Consider the following 15,041-nt stretch of genomic DNA (forward strand, 5'->3'; position numbering starts at 1 on the left):
TATTGGACACAAGGAAGTTAAACTATTTTATAAACATTCGTAATAGTAAAGATGTGGTCAATAATAGAAGCATGTTCTAGCAGAGCAAGTTTAAAAATACACGTAATTGACACGTATATGGTGGTCACAGTGAAAAATTCGGTCCCGATTTAAATATCTGGTGTCTGTAAATTTGGTGCAGCCTGTTCAACGTTTATATTACGTAATAATAACACGTGTCCCATTTGAGGAAATGTTTTTATCTTTTCAAATATTATTTGTATTTCCTGTCATTGTTTTATCCCTTTCTTCTTTTTTTTTTCTTTTTGAAGACAACGTTACTTGCCCTAAATTAAACTTAAGAAAACGCAAACCTTGAATTTTCGAACTTGAAAATACTTTGGGTTACGAAACTGGGAAAGTTAGACTTTATTGATTCTTCTCAAACGTTTCGGTTCTGAACGAAAAGGAAAACAACAACAAAAAGACTGTGATGAAAGTATCGCGTCTCAGCTATGACGTTTTTAGCATCGCAAGTAAGTGAAAAAATACCAATGTTACACAATAAGGGAGTTTTGGGTATTGACGTAAGTAGTTATTATTATTATAGCGTGCAGGGAGCAGTCTTACTTCGGATTGGGTGAATAACTATGTATCCCTCCGCGTTTCTGACCTATATACCCACGTGCAGGTGCTATAGAGCAGTAGGACGTCGATCGATTGTAGCTTGTCAAGACCAGGTAAGCATATTTTCTCTTACCATTCTGTGCTTCTCTACGTCCATAAAGACAAATGTGTTGGGGCTGCAGTTTTAAAACTATTGTCTTTTTTTGAATACCACAAAAATGTTTCTCGTTATTCTCTATGAAATGTTGTATTCGGCATTGACAAGTGAGAATAACTCCTTCATCGTAAAATAGGTTTTTAAAAGAAAACAAAAATGCTCAGACAAGTCTAGTTACGAACAATTAAAACGTTATGGGTGAGATATCCCTCTCGGTGGTTCAGTGGTATATCTAATAAGTAGGTTTCGATACTCACGGTTAGTAGAACACAAATAACAATGTGTGATATATAATTTACAGGCACCGTGTAGATGCGTGATTACCTTAACTACCAGCCAGAAACTGTGTTGTTGTAGGAGATGACGTTAACTTTTGATTATCTAATTCATGTTAGGTTTATAAGAAGCGCTATTATTGTTTTCTGCTTATTTATAGCAAAGCAGCCATTTTTCAGCAAACTATCACTTTCGTTAGTTACTAAATAAAAATCACATGATGAAGGGCTCGAAATGTTCTTTAGTAACCACCTTATAGATTGACGTATTTCTAGTGTTAACATTTTTTAAACCTTACACTATGAAACTGATCGTATTTCTCAATGGAAGGAATCCTATCGGAACAATAAATCGTTATATATATATGTAACAGAAAGAGAAAACATTTCAAAGTAATTGTGAAATTACTGGTTTATTATGGATGTAATTCATGAGTACTAAATAAAGGTGAGTCATTAGAAAGTCAGTAAGGTGCCCTATATTAGAAGTAAGGTAGAAATCGGGTCAACTTACCACAACTTGGCATCCCCCCCTTTTTTTGTTTTACTGTGCTCGTTTCATCTCACTGGAAGAACGATATTTTTTAACAAGCATGTCATTTCTTGTTTTCAGGGTCCGTTATGTATATATATGTATATCAAGGTCCAAAATTCGCAAACGTTCTAATTGGTCCTTATCAGATTTAACTGCTCCACTTTAAGAACATGTGTAGACACAAACATGTCAATTCCATTTTATCAGTTGTAGATGTCAATTTCTTAAAGAAAGAAAAACACGTATGTGTCACATTAAACAAAACTCTTTAGTTCAAGTAGTTTATGATTATGTCAACTTTGGAATATACATAATTTTTACATTAATTCAGATAAACTAAAAAAAAAAATGAGACTTGAGATTACTATTTTAATACTAACCCAAAAGTTAAAATGTTAATATTCGTCACACTTCGTTTAGATCGATCTCACCATTCATATGTTCCAGAAATCTCCTTTTCATTTCATACATCATAAGGTTTTTCTATAATATTTAATGAAAATAGGCTTGGGATCCCCAGTAAATTAGGGGCTCCACTTGGGAGATGGAAATAACGAAGTTACTTTCACGATACGAAAACGCAACAATGGTTTTAGGGAAAATGCTTAAATTTCTAATCGACTATTTTAGGTCAGTTAGATTATTATTATTATTTTATTAATTTTTTGCTATTCTAGTACACCTATGGGCTTTTTAGTTGGTGAGGACTGATTGAACGACACAAATTTCGGACCTTGGTGTATATATATATATATAAGAATACCAACTTATTAGTTTATCCGCCCCTAACCTGATTTTAATTTTTTTTTGGAAGAAAATGAGACAGATAGCTGACTAGCTTTGTTCCTTAAAAAATTGTCCTATTATTGGTCACTAAAAAATGGGAATGTTAGCTCTATCGCTGATATAAAATTGCATTACAATGTCGGAGTATTACTTCGATAAGCTCGCTAAGAATATTAATCTTTATCTATTATTACAGCTGCAGGCCCTAATATGACGGATTCGATACTTCGGGTTAGCTTAAGAAAACTACATATTCTTTAAAATACAAGAGTACAGGAGAAACATCCGTATATTTGAATAAATAAGTGAATATTTTATATATATTATATCTATGTACTGCATAATCGCGCAAAGACAAGTTATGTTGAAAAAAAAAAGAAGTCAAAACCTATTTATTAATAAGAATTTGCCGATCAACAGCGGTTGAGCACATTTGAAATTATTAGAGAGTTGTGCTTGAACCCATAATGTCCTGAACCAAACTACACATTCACCATCTGCAGCCAATTGTGGGAAGGTAGATAGATGCCCGGTAATAAAGAACAAACAAACTTCAATAATTCGGAATGCTAATAGCAAAGAAATGGTGTATAGGATATAAAAAGTAAAATAAATGAAAAAATAATAAAAGTAACTCGGAGTAAATAAGTAAAAAGAATTATGTTCCACAACCATAAATAATCAAAAGCAGCACACCCTCCTTCCTTGAATGCGAAGTTAAAAGGAGGGCGTCAAAAAAGAAAAGGGAACTATGTTAGTTAGAACAGGAAGAAAATTAATTCAAGCACTATAAATTTAAGGAAAGTTTAGCTATAATGAGCAGACTGAAGTAACCTTCAGTCACCTAGAAGTTGGTCTTTCCTGTCCAATATTACTTGCTACAGAAAGTGAAATAAATACGTTTAAGATAAAGACAAGAAGAGAACGAGACCAAACCTGTTTTTAAGGCTCCAGAACTGAATGAAAACGGTACAATAGATTTGGAGAGAAGGTCACGTAATAACATGTCCAAAACGTCCTTGAACGTGACCAATACCATTAAAGGTGACAGAAGGTCAACAAGTTCAAGAGTATCGGAACCTTATTTATATTTATTGAAAAATAATCAGTATAGAGTGATTATAGTGGGAAAGTCATACCCATTAAATTGGAGTTTTTCAGTTACCACTTTGATGTGGAATAAAATATAGTCAGATTTATTACAAACAAACAAATCTTTTCAACTGTGAAATAATGACACATTTGATTAAGATATAATTAGGTATTAAATATTATGCGTTTAACAGAAGGAAGATCATATATATGACGGACTTACATCGGTTTTGATACCGTGGTGGGCAGAGCATAGATAGCCCAATGTGTAGCTTTGTGCTTAAAATACAAACATATACATGGAATTTGAAGTCAATTTTTGTCATAAATGTTTTAGTTCAAATTTTCATAAGTAAATGAGATATCTAGATCAAGGAAATGACCTAAAGTTGTCGCTCCGTTAGTCATTTCAAGTTCCTGGATTGTTAAAGATCACCCATGTAAATGAGATATATAGATCAAGGAAATGACTAGAAGTTGTCGCTCCGTTAGTCATTTCAAGTTCCTGGATTGTTAATGATCACCCATGTAAATGAGATATATAGATCAAGGAAATGACTAGAAGTTGTCGCTCCGTTAGTCATTTCAAGTTCCTGGATTGTTAATGATCACCCATGTAAATGAGATATATAGATCAAGGAAATGACTAGAACTTGTCGCTCCGTTAGTCATTTCAAGTTCCTGGATTTTTAAAGATCACCCATGTAAATTAGATATATAGATCAAGGAAATGACTAGAACTTGTCGCTCCGTTAGTCATTTCAAGTTCCTGTAGAAAGTTCTTGATCCGATTTTGTTGATTTAGTTACATTCATTGCGTAGTTAGAATTCACCGGAATTCCTGTTTGTTGTTTATAAATATTAAATATACCTCACAGTTCGGTGGGGGAGGGGGGGTACGTTTACTTAGTATCGATATCTAGAAATACTTGATCTTAGGTTAAACTCTTATTGATTCTGATGAATGAACTGAAACTATTATCAGTAGAGTTTTTACACAACATTATCAGTAGAGTTTTTACACAACATTATCAGTAGAGTTTTTACACGACATTATCAGTAGAGTTTTTACACGACATTATCGTAGAGTTTTTACACAACATTATCGTAGAGTTTTTACACAACATTATCAATAGAGTTTTTACACAACATTATCGTAGAGTTTTTACACAACATTATCGTTATGTCCTGATAATTTACAATAATTGTATATACATTACAAAAAAAATTAACATTATAACGATAACAGGGTAAATAATATTTGACAATGACCTCTTTCATTATGCTAGAGGCCTGGCTTTAAACAAATCTGATATTTCACCTTTTCTGATTTTGTTTGAGTTTAACAAAGTTCTCTTCCTCACATGTCAACTTATTGGCAACTTGTGATTTCTGTAAGTTAAACATGAATTACACGCGTGTACTTGAAGCCTTATATGCACGTTTGTTTTACATTTGTTTCAAATTATTCCATCTTTTTTTTTCTAGAATCGTTTGGCATGGCTCTTCTTCTTCTTCTTTTTTTTTGTTCAATCGTGTTTTCTTTTCATTAAAAACTTAATTGAATTACAAATGTAGTATGATTTTTGTGACAGTGTTAGGGTTATGCAGAATTACAATTTATTGATCGTCATTGTTGGAATGAAAATCCAGGAGGCGATTCTTAGTACGTCATACACTTGACAAGAGCTTCTATTCATTTCTGGAAATTGTTGTTTCAGACCTTTTCTAGGTCACGATCGAGGCAGAATCTGCTCTTGACACCAGTCCACGGTCGTTACCACATTGTTCGCCACTGGTTTAGTAACTCTTTTTATGTCTCACTCCAGCAACAGTGCGGAGTTTATCCTTTCTCTTAAGATGTCCTATTTTTGGCACCACAATGTTTTCTCTACATATATTATAAATGCACCCTATTTTTGGAAGTATTTCTGTTTGAAGGCTTTAAGATAGAGTAGTATATCGGTATGTTAAATATAGTTTCATCGTGGCCTAGATGCAGATGTATGATTACTTTCGATGGAATTAGGGTTACTACTATAACTGCTTCCATTCATGATGTCATCTGGAACGATCTGAACTTCACTGCAGTTCTGTAGTTTCCCTCAACAGTTGCGAGAAACAATTTATAATAATTGCTCAGCAAATTACTTTTCTACACTTGAATAAGTGGAGCAAAACGTTTAATGAGCATTTGATTATCATTTTAATGATTTACTATTTTAGACAACTAAGTGTAGTGCGTGTGTCTAGTAATACTCGTTAATCATTATATTTTTTAAACTTCTTGCATTATTTGGAAAACATTTTAATAGTTACTAAATGAAATATAAAAAAAAAATAAGTAATTCTTGAATATTGACCTTTGCATACTGTATGTTTCATATTTATTACTTCTAAGAATTATTTGCACCTATCGCTGATCGTTAGTTTATTTTAGGTTCACATCTGTTCAATGGGTCATCTAGATTGAACCCCGAATTTGATACAATATAATCCACCCTAAGTTTGCCGCTGAGTCACCGTGTGGTCATAATCGTGATTATTTTAGGTGCAAGTCTGCTCAATAGGCCATCTAGATTGTGCCCACTTCAGGGATTGAACCCCGAATTTGATTCGATATAATCTCCCTAAGTTTGCGGCTGAGTCATAATCATGAGGTAATCTGTATTATTGTAAGTATTCAATTAACAGTAATGAAACAAATTAATTCTTCCTTATCATTCAACGTAGAGCTGTCTAACAAATTATATACATATACATACTCTTCATCAGACAAAAAACAAACGTAAGGCCCAGTCAGTTCTCGGATTTCCAAAATGTTATCTAGTTAGACCGGTCTTCGAGAATCCCATCTATCATCAGTAACTTTGGACAAGGAAAACCCAAAGAGCAAAACATGGCTTCTTAAAATGGTGTACTCTAGCTTACAGGCATCTTATTTTTCACACCACAAGTATACAGTACCCCAGTTAAACGATTGGTTGCTCACAATAAGTATAATTATGTAGCAGAAAAAAATTTAAACACATAATTGAATGAGTAAACGCCATTTGACTATTTTGAATTATATTTCTCGTCCTCCAAATATTAATTATTAATATCTCACGCTAAAGAGAACATATTCAACAGATAAACAGTATACAGAAATATCGTATTAAAAACCTCTTCGACTCGAACGTTTCAGTATAATAGCTCTCTGTTCATTAGAAGCACCTGATGATAAAGAATCCCTATACCTTTAGGCATAATTGTAAATCATTAGTTTTGTCGATTCACGGAGCTTTCTTACTCAAAACTATTAAAGCTTCAAAGAATAACTGAATGTCGATATAGCTAGTTGACTAATAAATATTTTTCACACAAAATGAAGTTAAAATGCAGTTTTGGTTTTTTTTGTTTTGCTTTTTTTCAAGAAAATGGACATGACAAGAAACAGTTTCGTCCGTCTTAATGTACAGAACACACTGAATCTGTTTCCTAAAGCATTTACTGTTTGTTGATCAACACAATATCATAAAATTAAGCGCATTTTTATTTATTAAATACTTACAGAGGCGACGTTACCCATAAGTAGACTAATCAATTGTTTAGGGCCTCCGATTTACTGGGGATATTTTTTTTTATTGTTTTCATCACAATTTGGACTTGTGCCTGTTGTAGTGCTGCATTTATTTGAAAAAAAAAAAAAGAGTTTACAATGAAATCGATCCAAAATCGTATCACTCAGTAACGGATGGACATTAAAAAATTACAACAGCAAGATACTTGCCCCCCAGTGGCACAGCGGTATGTCTGCGGACTTACAACGCTAGAAACCGGGTTTCGATACCCGTGGTGGGCAGAGCACAGATAGCCCATTGTGTAGCTTTGTGCTTAACTTCAAACAAATAAGCAAGATACTTCATTTCTCAATCAAGCATACGTGTTTGGCTGTCACTCTTATAATGCACCCACAGCCCCATTTACGTATCCACTCGGCCATGCTCAGCTCATACATGAGGGAGTCATGAAATGTTCCCGCCATGTTGCTGTAGATTATAAATATGAGATTTGGATCCATATTACTGGAAAATGCTTGTAAATAATGTAATTAACTCATTTTATTTTTGTTAGGAGAAGAACGTTTAAAAGTTTATGGTCTGAAGTGGAACCAAAATTTAAATGAAAATTTGAACAGAAAATAAAGTAATTGCAGAAAAAAATCTTGCTTTTAATTTCAAGGCATCATCCATGATCACAGACGCACAAATTAGAACACTATATTCAAATTCAGTAATAAATCGTGTTTATTACATAAATCAACGATCTACTATTCGTTTTAAATAGAAAGTAATAAAAATCTGCCTTTGTTTTAAAGTTTCATTAGTTTTCTTCACTATATTAAATAAGTAACTATTTTCCATCTAATCCTCTACCCTTCGTACATGTACATTTACTTTCTCAAACATTAAGAGCTGTTTTTGATGACCTTATTAATATACGCATGCAACATCATATTATATATACTTATAAATTATATCCTGAAAGCTTATAATAGTTTGAACGATATATTTAGTAGGAGGACCTACAACAAACCGGGAGCATCGTGTCGTTAAACATTTTGCAGGATCGAGTATGAACCACGTGATATAGGGCTACAGTTCTAACTATAAAATGGTGTAGTTGATGCTGTTGCGTGTCAGTTTAACAGTTCGTATCTGTGTCCTTACTCTGTATAAACTACTTCCCTGTAACAGTAATAAAACTAAACTAGATAAAATGGAAATGTCCACGCAATGCAGATTACATCCTCGTATCTAACGCCTACCTTCGGTTTCGTAACGGACTGGCATGGTTAAGGCGCTCGACTCGCAATCTGAGGGTCGCGGGTTCGAATCCCCGTCACACCGAACATGCTCGCCCCTTTCAGCCGTGGGAGCGTTATAAAGTGACGGTCAATCCCACTATTCGTTGGTAAAAGAGTAGCCCAAGAGTTGGCGGTGGGTGGTGATGACTAGCTGCCTTCCCTCTAGCACCCTCCCCAGTGGCACAGCAGTATGTCTGCGGACTTACAACGCTAAAAACCGGGTTTCGATACCCGTGGAGGGCAGAGCAAAGATAGCCCATTGTGTAGCTTTGTGCATAAATTCAAAACAAACAAACAATTGGTTTTGTATTATTTTTGTATTATAACGTCATTTTACCTCTATCTAAAACTGATCGATTAACTCCGATTTAAACTTAGTTTCCCCAAGTCTCAATTGTTTATTGTGCGATCTTTTAAGTTGTTTTGTAAAAATTGTACAAAAATGCGTTCATAGGTTTTAACAATATCTCGCAAGAAACGATCGACTAGCTTAATACTCTAATTGCCGACTTGTTGATGTAGTGTTCACTACTGGTCGGACCCACATACTGCATCATATTCGGTATATTTGCTTATTTTTAACTATTACAAAATTCGGGTCCCCCCAGCGGGCCTGTGTTAAACTTATGGAGTTAGATTCCACTTGGTGCATAGAGTTCAGATAGCCTATTGTCTAACTTTGTGATATAATAATAATAAAAACAAAAAAAACAAAACAAGCTGTTTAAAGAACTGACTAAAAACCTGGATGAAATTGTTTATTTTCTATTGTCAAACATTTAAAAGTAAAGCAACAGAATGGGTATCCTCGCTATACCCACGGCAGGGATCGAACCACAAACTGAAACACCAGGGTGTTTCTAAAATACATAGAAAATCCTAGCAATAATTAGTTAGATTAACTGTACTACTAGTGGTATTGTGATCCATGTTATTAAGAATCCTGTAACCAACAGTCATGGACTCACCGGCAATTTGATGGATAAATATTTTAGAAAATGTGTTTAAAAAGTTAATGTAGCAAGGACCCCATCGGTATTACTGGGGTTTATAAAACTGGTAGTGTCCTATAACTTATACTTATAGTGTTTAGAAAATGTAACACTTTCTGAACACATGGCTTCTTATAAGAAATATAAGGGTAAAATAGAATTTCAAGTAGTGTATCTTATCCTGCTTTTGGTGACTCAGCGATAAGTATGAAGGCTTATAATGATAAAAACCGTGGTGAGGACATCACAGATAGCCCATTATCTAGATTTTATTTAACAACAAAAAAAACTCTTAAGTTGTCTTACAAACATGCAAACAGATGCGTCAGTATTTAAGTTGCGTTTACTAGTAGTCGATAGTGGAGTGATCTGTTTATCCTGTTGGAATCACGTTTTCCTTGGCTTTACAGTTACGTTTCAACATTGCACATACTCCTCTCTTTTAAACTAAAATTTCGTGCCTTGTATGCTTTTATAATCTAAAAATAGAAGTACTCCGTGTTGAAAGTTTCTTTAATCTAACTCTCCCAGAAGAGGTTCGTTTTAGGCGTTATTTACTCTTGCAAATCACCACATTTAAACTGAACTGCATCAAGGGAGTCAAGATTTTTAACCTGTTTAGCCACAGACAATTGGAATGATCAGAACAAAGGCACCTGGATATGTAGTTTTTTGTTGTTGTTTTTTTTTTACTGGATATCATGATTAAATATCTATATATTTATTAAATACTGTCAGTACCAAAGCTTAGTTAAAATAAACGCCACGACCTCTTAGCCAAATGGACACAAAGTTTTATTTTTATTTTTTGTGTTTGACTGAAAAGATCGAGTAGCCGACTTTTTTTTTCTTACTGAATTCGACAAGCAATTACAATTGGATATGATAAACGTTGAGAATTAAATTTTATTTCCACGATATTAGAATTCACTTTAACTATGCAACTACACTAGTTACTTACTGTAGAGCGATTTTGTGTCAAATGATAATATATATCCACTTATCACTGTATAGACACTATCAAGAGCAAAAATTACATTATTCTGACACGCATTGTGAAAAGGTGCACAAGTTGGCAATTATTTGGTGATGATATGTGTATGTTTGTTTGGAATTAAACACAAAACTACACAATAGGTTATCTGTGCTCTGCCCACCACGGGTATCGAAACCCGGTTTCTAGCGTTGTAAGTCCGCAGACATTCCGCTGCGCCACTGGGAGGCTGATCTGTGTAAGTGCCTTGAAGAGGTTCCAATAAACTTCGTTTTTACAGATGCATAAACAGTTTAACAAAGTATTCAGGAGTTCACGGAATCTAGATGGTGTGTTCTACTAGTCGATTTTTCTATTTAAAAAATCTGTCTTTTTATGAAGAAGATAGTATAACAAAATAAAATAGGTACTCACTAGTCGATTTATCACCTATGTGTCAAAATTAGTTGTTCCTAGTTGTTAGGGCCTTGAAAATCCCGTTTACGACAGCGAATATGTTTCGGTAATGTTGAAATAACTTTTCTGGTGTAATTATTTCAATTCTCTTTTCTTATATAGTAGTGTGTTATGAACTTCCAAGTAAACGCCCAAACTGGAGTACTCCCAAGTTAATTGATGTTTCAAACCCGGCGATATTCGAGATCATTTTCTGCTAATATGTCGTGATAATAAAAGGGCAGTTCGTTATTTTATCGTTCACTGACGTAGCGGCAGTAGCCAAGTAACACGTCAATGTTGATTCATCTTGTAATGTTAACTTGTTTACGCTTTCCAGGTATCTTCATTGTACATATAGAACCGCTGCAGTGAAGATAATGTTGAACAATGGCAGTATAGTAAGACAGTGTGGATTTTTGCTTTAAGTAATGTCGTATTTATAAAGATTTACTTAAAAAGGGCAACTAGGGAATGCCCTATTATTACATAATTTTCTTTGCTCCCACTCTTAAGCTTTCTTTATACCCTATTCGCATTCGAAATTTATCTATACTCTTGAAAATTAATTATTTTAACTATCAACTTTTTTGTCTAACTTAAACTTTGAGACGCGTTTAAATGTTTTGTTTTCACTGAATTTTTGTGTTCAAAATTATGTTCACAGTTAAAACTTGATCGGACTTGATTCTTAGTCATTCATCATTACTTTTTAATCTTAGAAAACGTTTGCATTTAAAAAATCTGCATATATTAGATTGCTCGTAAAAGTTGAGCTGCACAAAACACGTTGGCCCAAAAATATCTTAATTTTTTTAGACTGGGTTCCACGTGTAAAACTGATTCCACACCTGAAAGTTTGAGTTTATAAGTATATAAGATCTACATATTATCTAAAATAGACCCTGCTTGTCTTTTTTTTTACGATTAAATATTTTGTAAATTACGTTCAAAGCAATCAAGTTTCATTTTTATACAACTAATAACAATTTTTAATATAATTATTTAGGTTGGAGAACGCTCTTCTTACTGCGGAGACAATTTGAAAATATGAGTTTAAAATATTATAAGCATTTCTATGAATTATAATAGTTACCAGTATGTCATGTACACCATAATATCTTTCAAATGCCTTTTGCATTAGCTATTTTCAAAATCTCAACTTGTCCTCTGTAAATTATCTATCTGTTGGTATTTCAAGTATTAGGTGAGCATAGGGTTTGTGTTCCAAGGTAAGTCTAAAAGTACTTAATATATCCCGGATGTTAACAAACGAAAGTTTGATTTTTGTTTAACATGGTTTGCACAAGACTTATTATGCTGTGTACTGCCACGGGAAAAATTAACGAATATTATTCAACTTGAACAGCGCACTTTCACTCTACGAGCTATCATTCAAGAAAAAATAAAATATTCAGAAAGCGTTTTGGTGCACAAAAATAATTTTATTCTCAATCATGTACTTATTCAATGATAATCTTGAAAGATTTATATGCACCTACCTTACTGTCACAATGATTACAACGCCATGCCATTGTAACAAGAAAACAGTACCTTTCTTGTTCTATTAATTCACGTGACTAAATAAATATTCAATGATTTATTATACAACCGAAAATAATGCATTTGGCCGTTTCAAAGACAATTAATTGAAATTCCGCATTTAAACAATATCGTACTAAGAGCTTATTAAACTTACTAAAACACACACACACACACATATATATACAAACAAAATTATAAAGTATCAATTTAAAATATATAAAAAATATGGATATCAAGGAAGTCCTGGCCCCAAACAACCACTTTATTTAAGCTGTCATAAGCTACAGTCTCAACCATTCTAGATGGTAATTTGTTCCTGAAATTTACTGCTTTTTTGTAGAGATACATTAAAGTTATATGTTTTACCTATATACAATTATATATACGTGTACATAAATGCATGCTTACATGTTTCCTATTACAATTCTTTTATAGGTGGCAGTGTTGCTGCGTTTATCCAGGTAACCGAAACGCTGGATCCCTCACAGGCGAGTTGGGTGGGGAGCCGGCTGACGTTAGTTTAGTGTTACGTGAAGTGATTTCATCTAGTTTCTGATATTTCAAGAAGGCTTTTTAAAATGGCTTATTTATTACACAATGCGTGGGATTATTACAACAAGACTATGGAAAATGGGGGTAAGTACTGGTAATGCATTTATAATCTTGTCTCGAGCGAACAAAATTTTATACTATATAATATGTACGTAAGGTTCCATTTTCTATGTATGGTAGTTGTAACTTCTGCTGCTGCTGCGGTAACTCGTACAGTCATCATATAGCGTCGCTACAGGCTACAGTACAGATTTGATGATTGGCGTTCCTAACGTTAGAAGTTACAACTAGCAATAGTAGTGCACTACGTCCAATGCAAGCTAACGCAGTTTAAATTGATGACATAATGTACAGCAAAAATAAAAATAAAAGATCCTGTTGTATCTAAAAATATAAGACTTTAGCAAGTTTTACAATGGAAAAAAAAACAACAACAAAGAAGAAGAAAACCACTAAATCAGCTCTGAACAACCAATTACTTATCAACCCTTTCCTTAACCAGTCTTATAAATTTGTAGTCTTTACCATTCTAAATAACATATCCACAAAATTACTGCCTTATACTATAGAAGTACATTAAAGTTATATTTATCTTATACATTAATATTAGAAAAATATTTTTGATTCTTGAATAAAACAAGTGTAGTAATGATCTAATGTTAAAATTCAGGCCAGGGTTGCTCCTATCCACTAAACTATTACAAATAAAAATATATGTAAGCCGGCCTTTATGATTTAAATACTTATCAAGCCTTCATCTAAACTCTTATTTACTGCTTCCACCACACCTGAAGGCAACCCATTCAAAGGATATCTACCCTGTTAGAAAAAGAAAGAAGTCTGCCTTACCTGAAGATCACTCCTATCCTGTCAAAAATCATATTTATGTCTCCTAATCTTACAATTTTCATCATTAAGTATGAAAAAAAAATGATGTATCAATTCCCTTAACACCTTGATTATATCCCCTCTAATTCTACTTTTCTCAAGAGAAAACAATTTCAAAGTTTATAACTTCTCTTCATATGACAGCCTTTCCATCCCAACTATCATTCTTGTAACCCTCTTCTGAACCCTTTCCGACAGTACACTGTCCTTCCTAAGGTAAGGAGCCCATGACTAAACACAGTTCTATAAATGTGGCCTAACAACTGACCAATATAAAGAAAATATAATCTATTTAGACTTATAATCAGTATTTCTGTAGGTGCAACCTAAAATCCTATTTGCCTTACTACTAGCAACAGCATGCTGTGTGGATGGCTTTAGAGAATGATCAAGCAGAACACCAAGATCTTTTTCTTCCATAACACTGTTACGGTTATTCTTATAATTTAAATTATAACTCACACGTGTTACCTTGCATTTAGTATAATTAAAAAACATCTGCCATATATTTGCTTAACTCACCAAATAATCTAAATCCTTTTGTAAAGCAGCAGCATCCTAATTTCAGACATCAGCACCTTATACCTTAATACCATCAGCAAATTTAAAAAAGTCATTGACCATTCCTTTATCAATGTTATTGATATAAATAAAAGAGCAATGGGGCTAACACTGGGTGTTGAGGTACCCCACTTGTGATATTAATTTAGTTAGTTTGATTGAATTTCATTTATAAAAAGCCTCTGTTTTGTTTTCCCCATCCAGCCCCTTTTCTGTCCAATGAGCCAACTTATCCTTCATGCCTATAGGGATGATTTTTTAATAAGCCTTTTATGGGAACTTTGTCAAATGCTTTCTGAAAATCCAGATACACCAAATCTACACTCTTACCCTCACCTAAGTTATCAGTAACTTCTCATCAAAGAATGTCAAAAGATCAGTAAGCCAAGAGTTTCCCTAGTGAAACCATGTTGACTATCAAAAAAATTTTTAAACTTTGCTAAATGACATTGCAGATACATCTTTGATCATGCTTTCATGCTACTGATGTAAGACTGATAGTCCTGTAATTACTAGGACAATTTTTATCACCTCCCTTGAAATGAGAATAATATTAGCCAACTTCCATTTCTTTGGCAATTGCCCACTATTCCACTTACAAAAATAATGGCAAGTTAACTTCTATTTAATTGTAATTAATTTGATATTATTTACCTTTGTGTTAAGAATACTGCACAAATATCATCTGCATGTATATATATATATATATATATATATATATATATATATATATATATAGTTTGGTTTTAGTTTGTATCTCTATAGTATTGTATA

At 33.3% G+C, this 15,041-nt stretch overlaps 1 protein-coding gene across 1 annotated transcript in view; it reads left to right on the forward strand.

Annotated features, from left to right (window-relative positions):
• The first annotated feature begins 670 nt into the window (after positions 1–670).
• LOC106461104 (elongation of very long chain fatty acids protein AAEL008004-like) overlaps positions 671–15,041 on the forward strand; it is a 36,773-nt gene continuing 22,402 nt past the window's right edge. The window contains exons 1-2 of the mRNA XM_013920899.2: positions 671–719; positions 12,702–12,902. Coding sequence (XP_013776353.1) covers positions 12,845–12,902 — 58 coding nt within the window. The 5' untranslated portion in view covers positions 671–719; positions 12,702–12,844. The remainder of the gene's footprint in view (positions 720–12,701; positions 12,903–15,041) is intronic.

The sequence above is a fragment of the Limulus polyphemus genome, unplaced genomic scaffold (genome assembly GCF_000517525.1).
Source record: "Limulus polyphemus unplaced genomic scaffold, Limulus_polyphemus-2.1.2 Scaffold36, whole genome shotgun sequence".
In the NCBI taxonomy this organism is placed as follows: domain Eukaryota; kingdom Metazoa; phylum Arthropoda; class Merostomata; order Xiphosura; family Limulidae; genus Limulus; species Limulus polyphemus.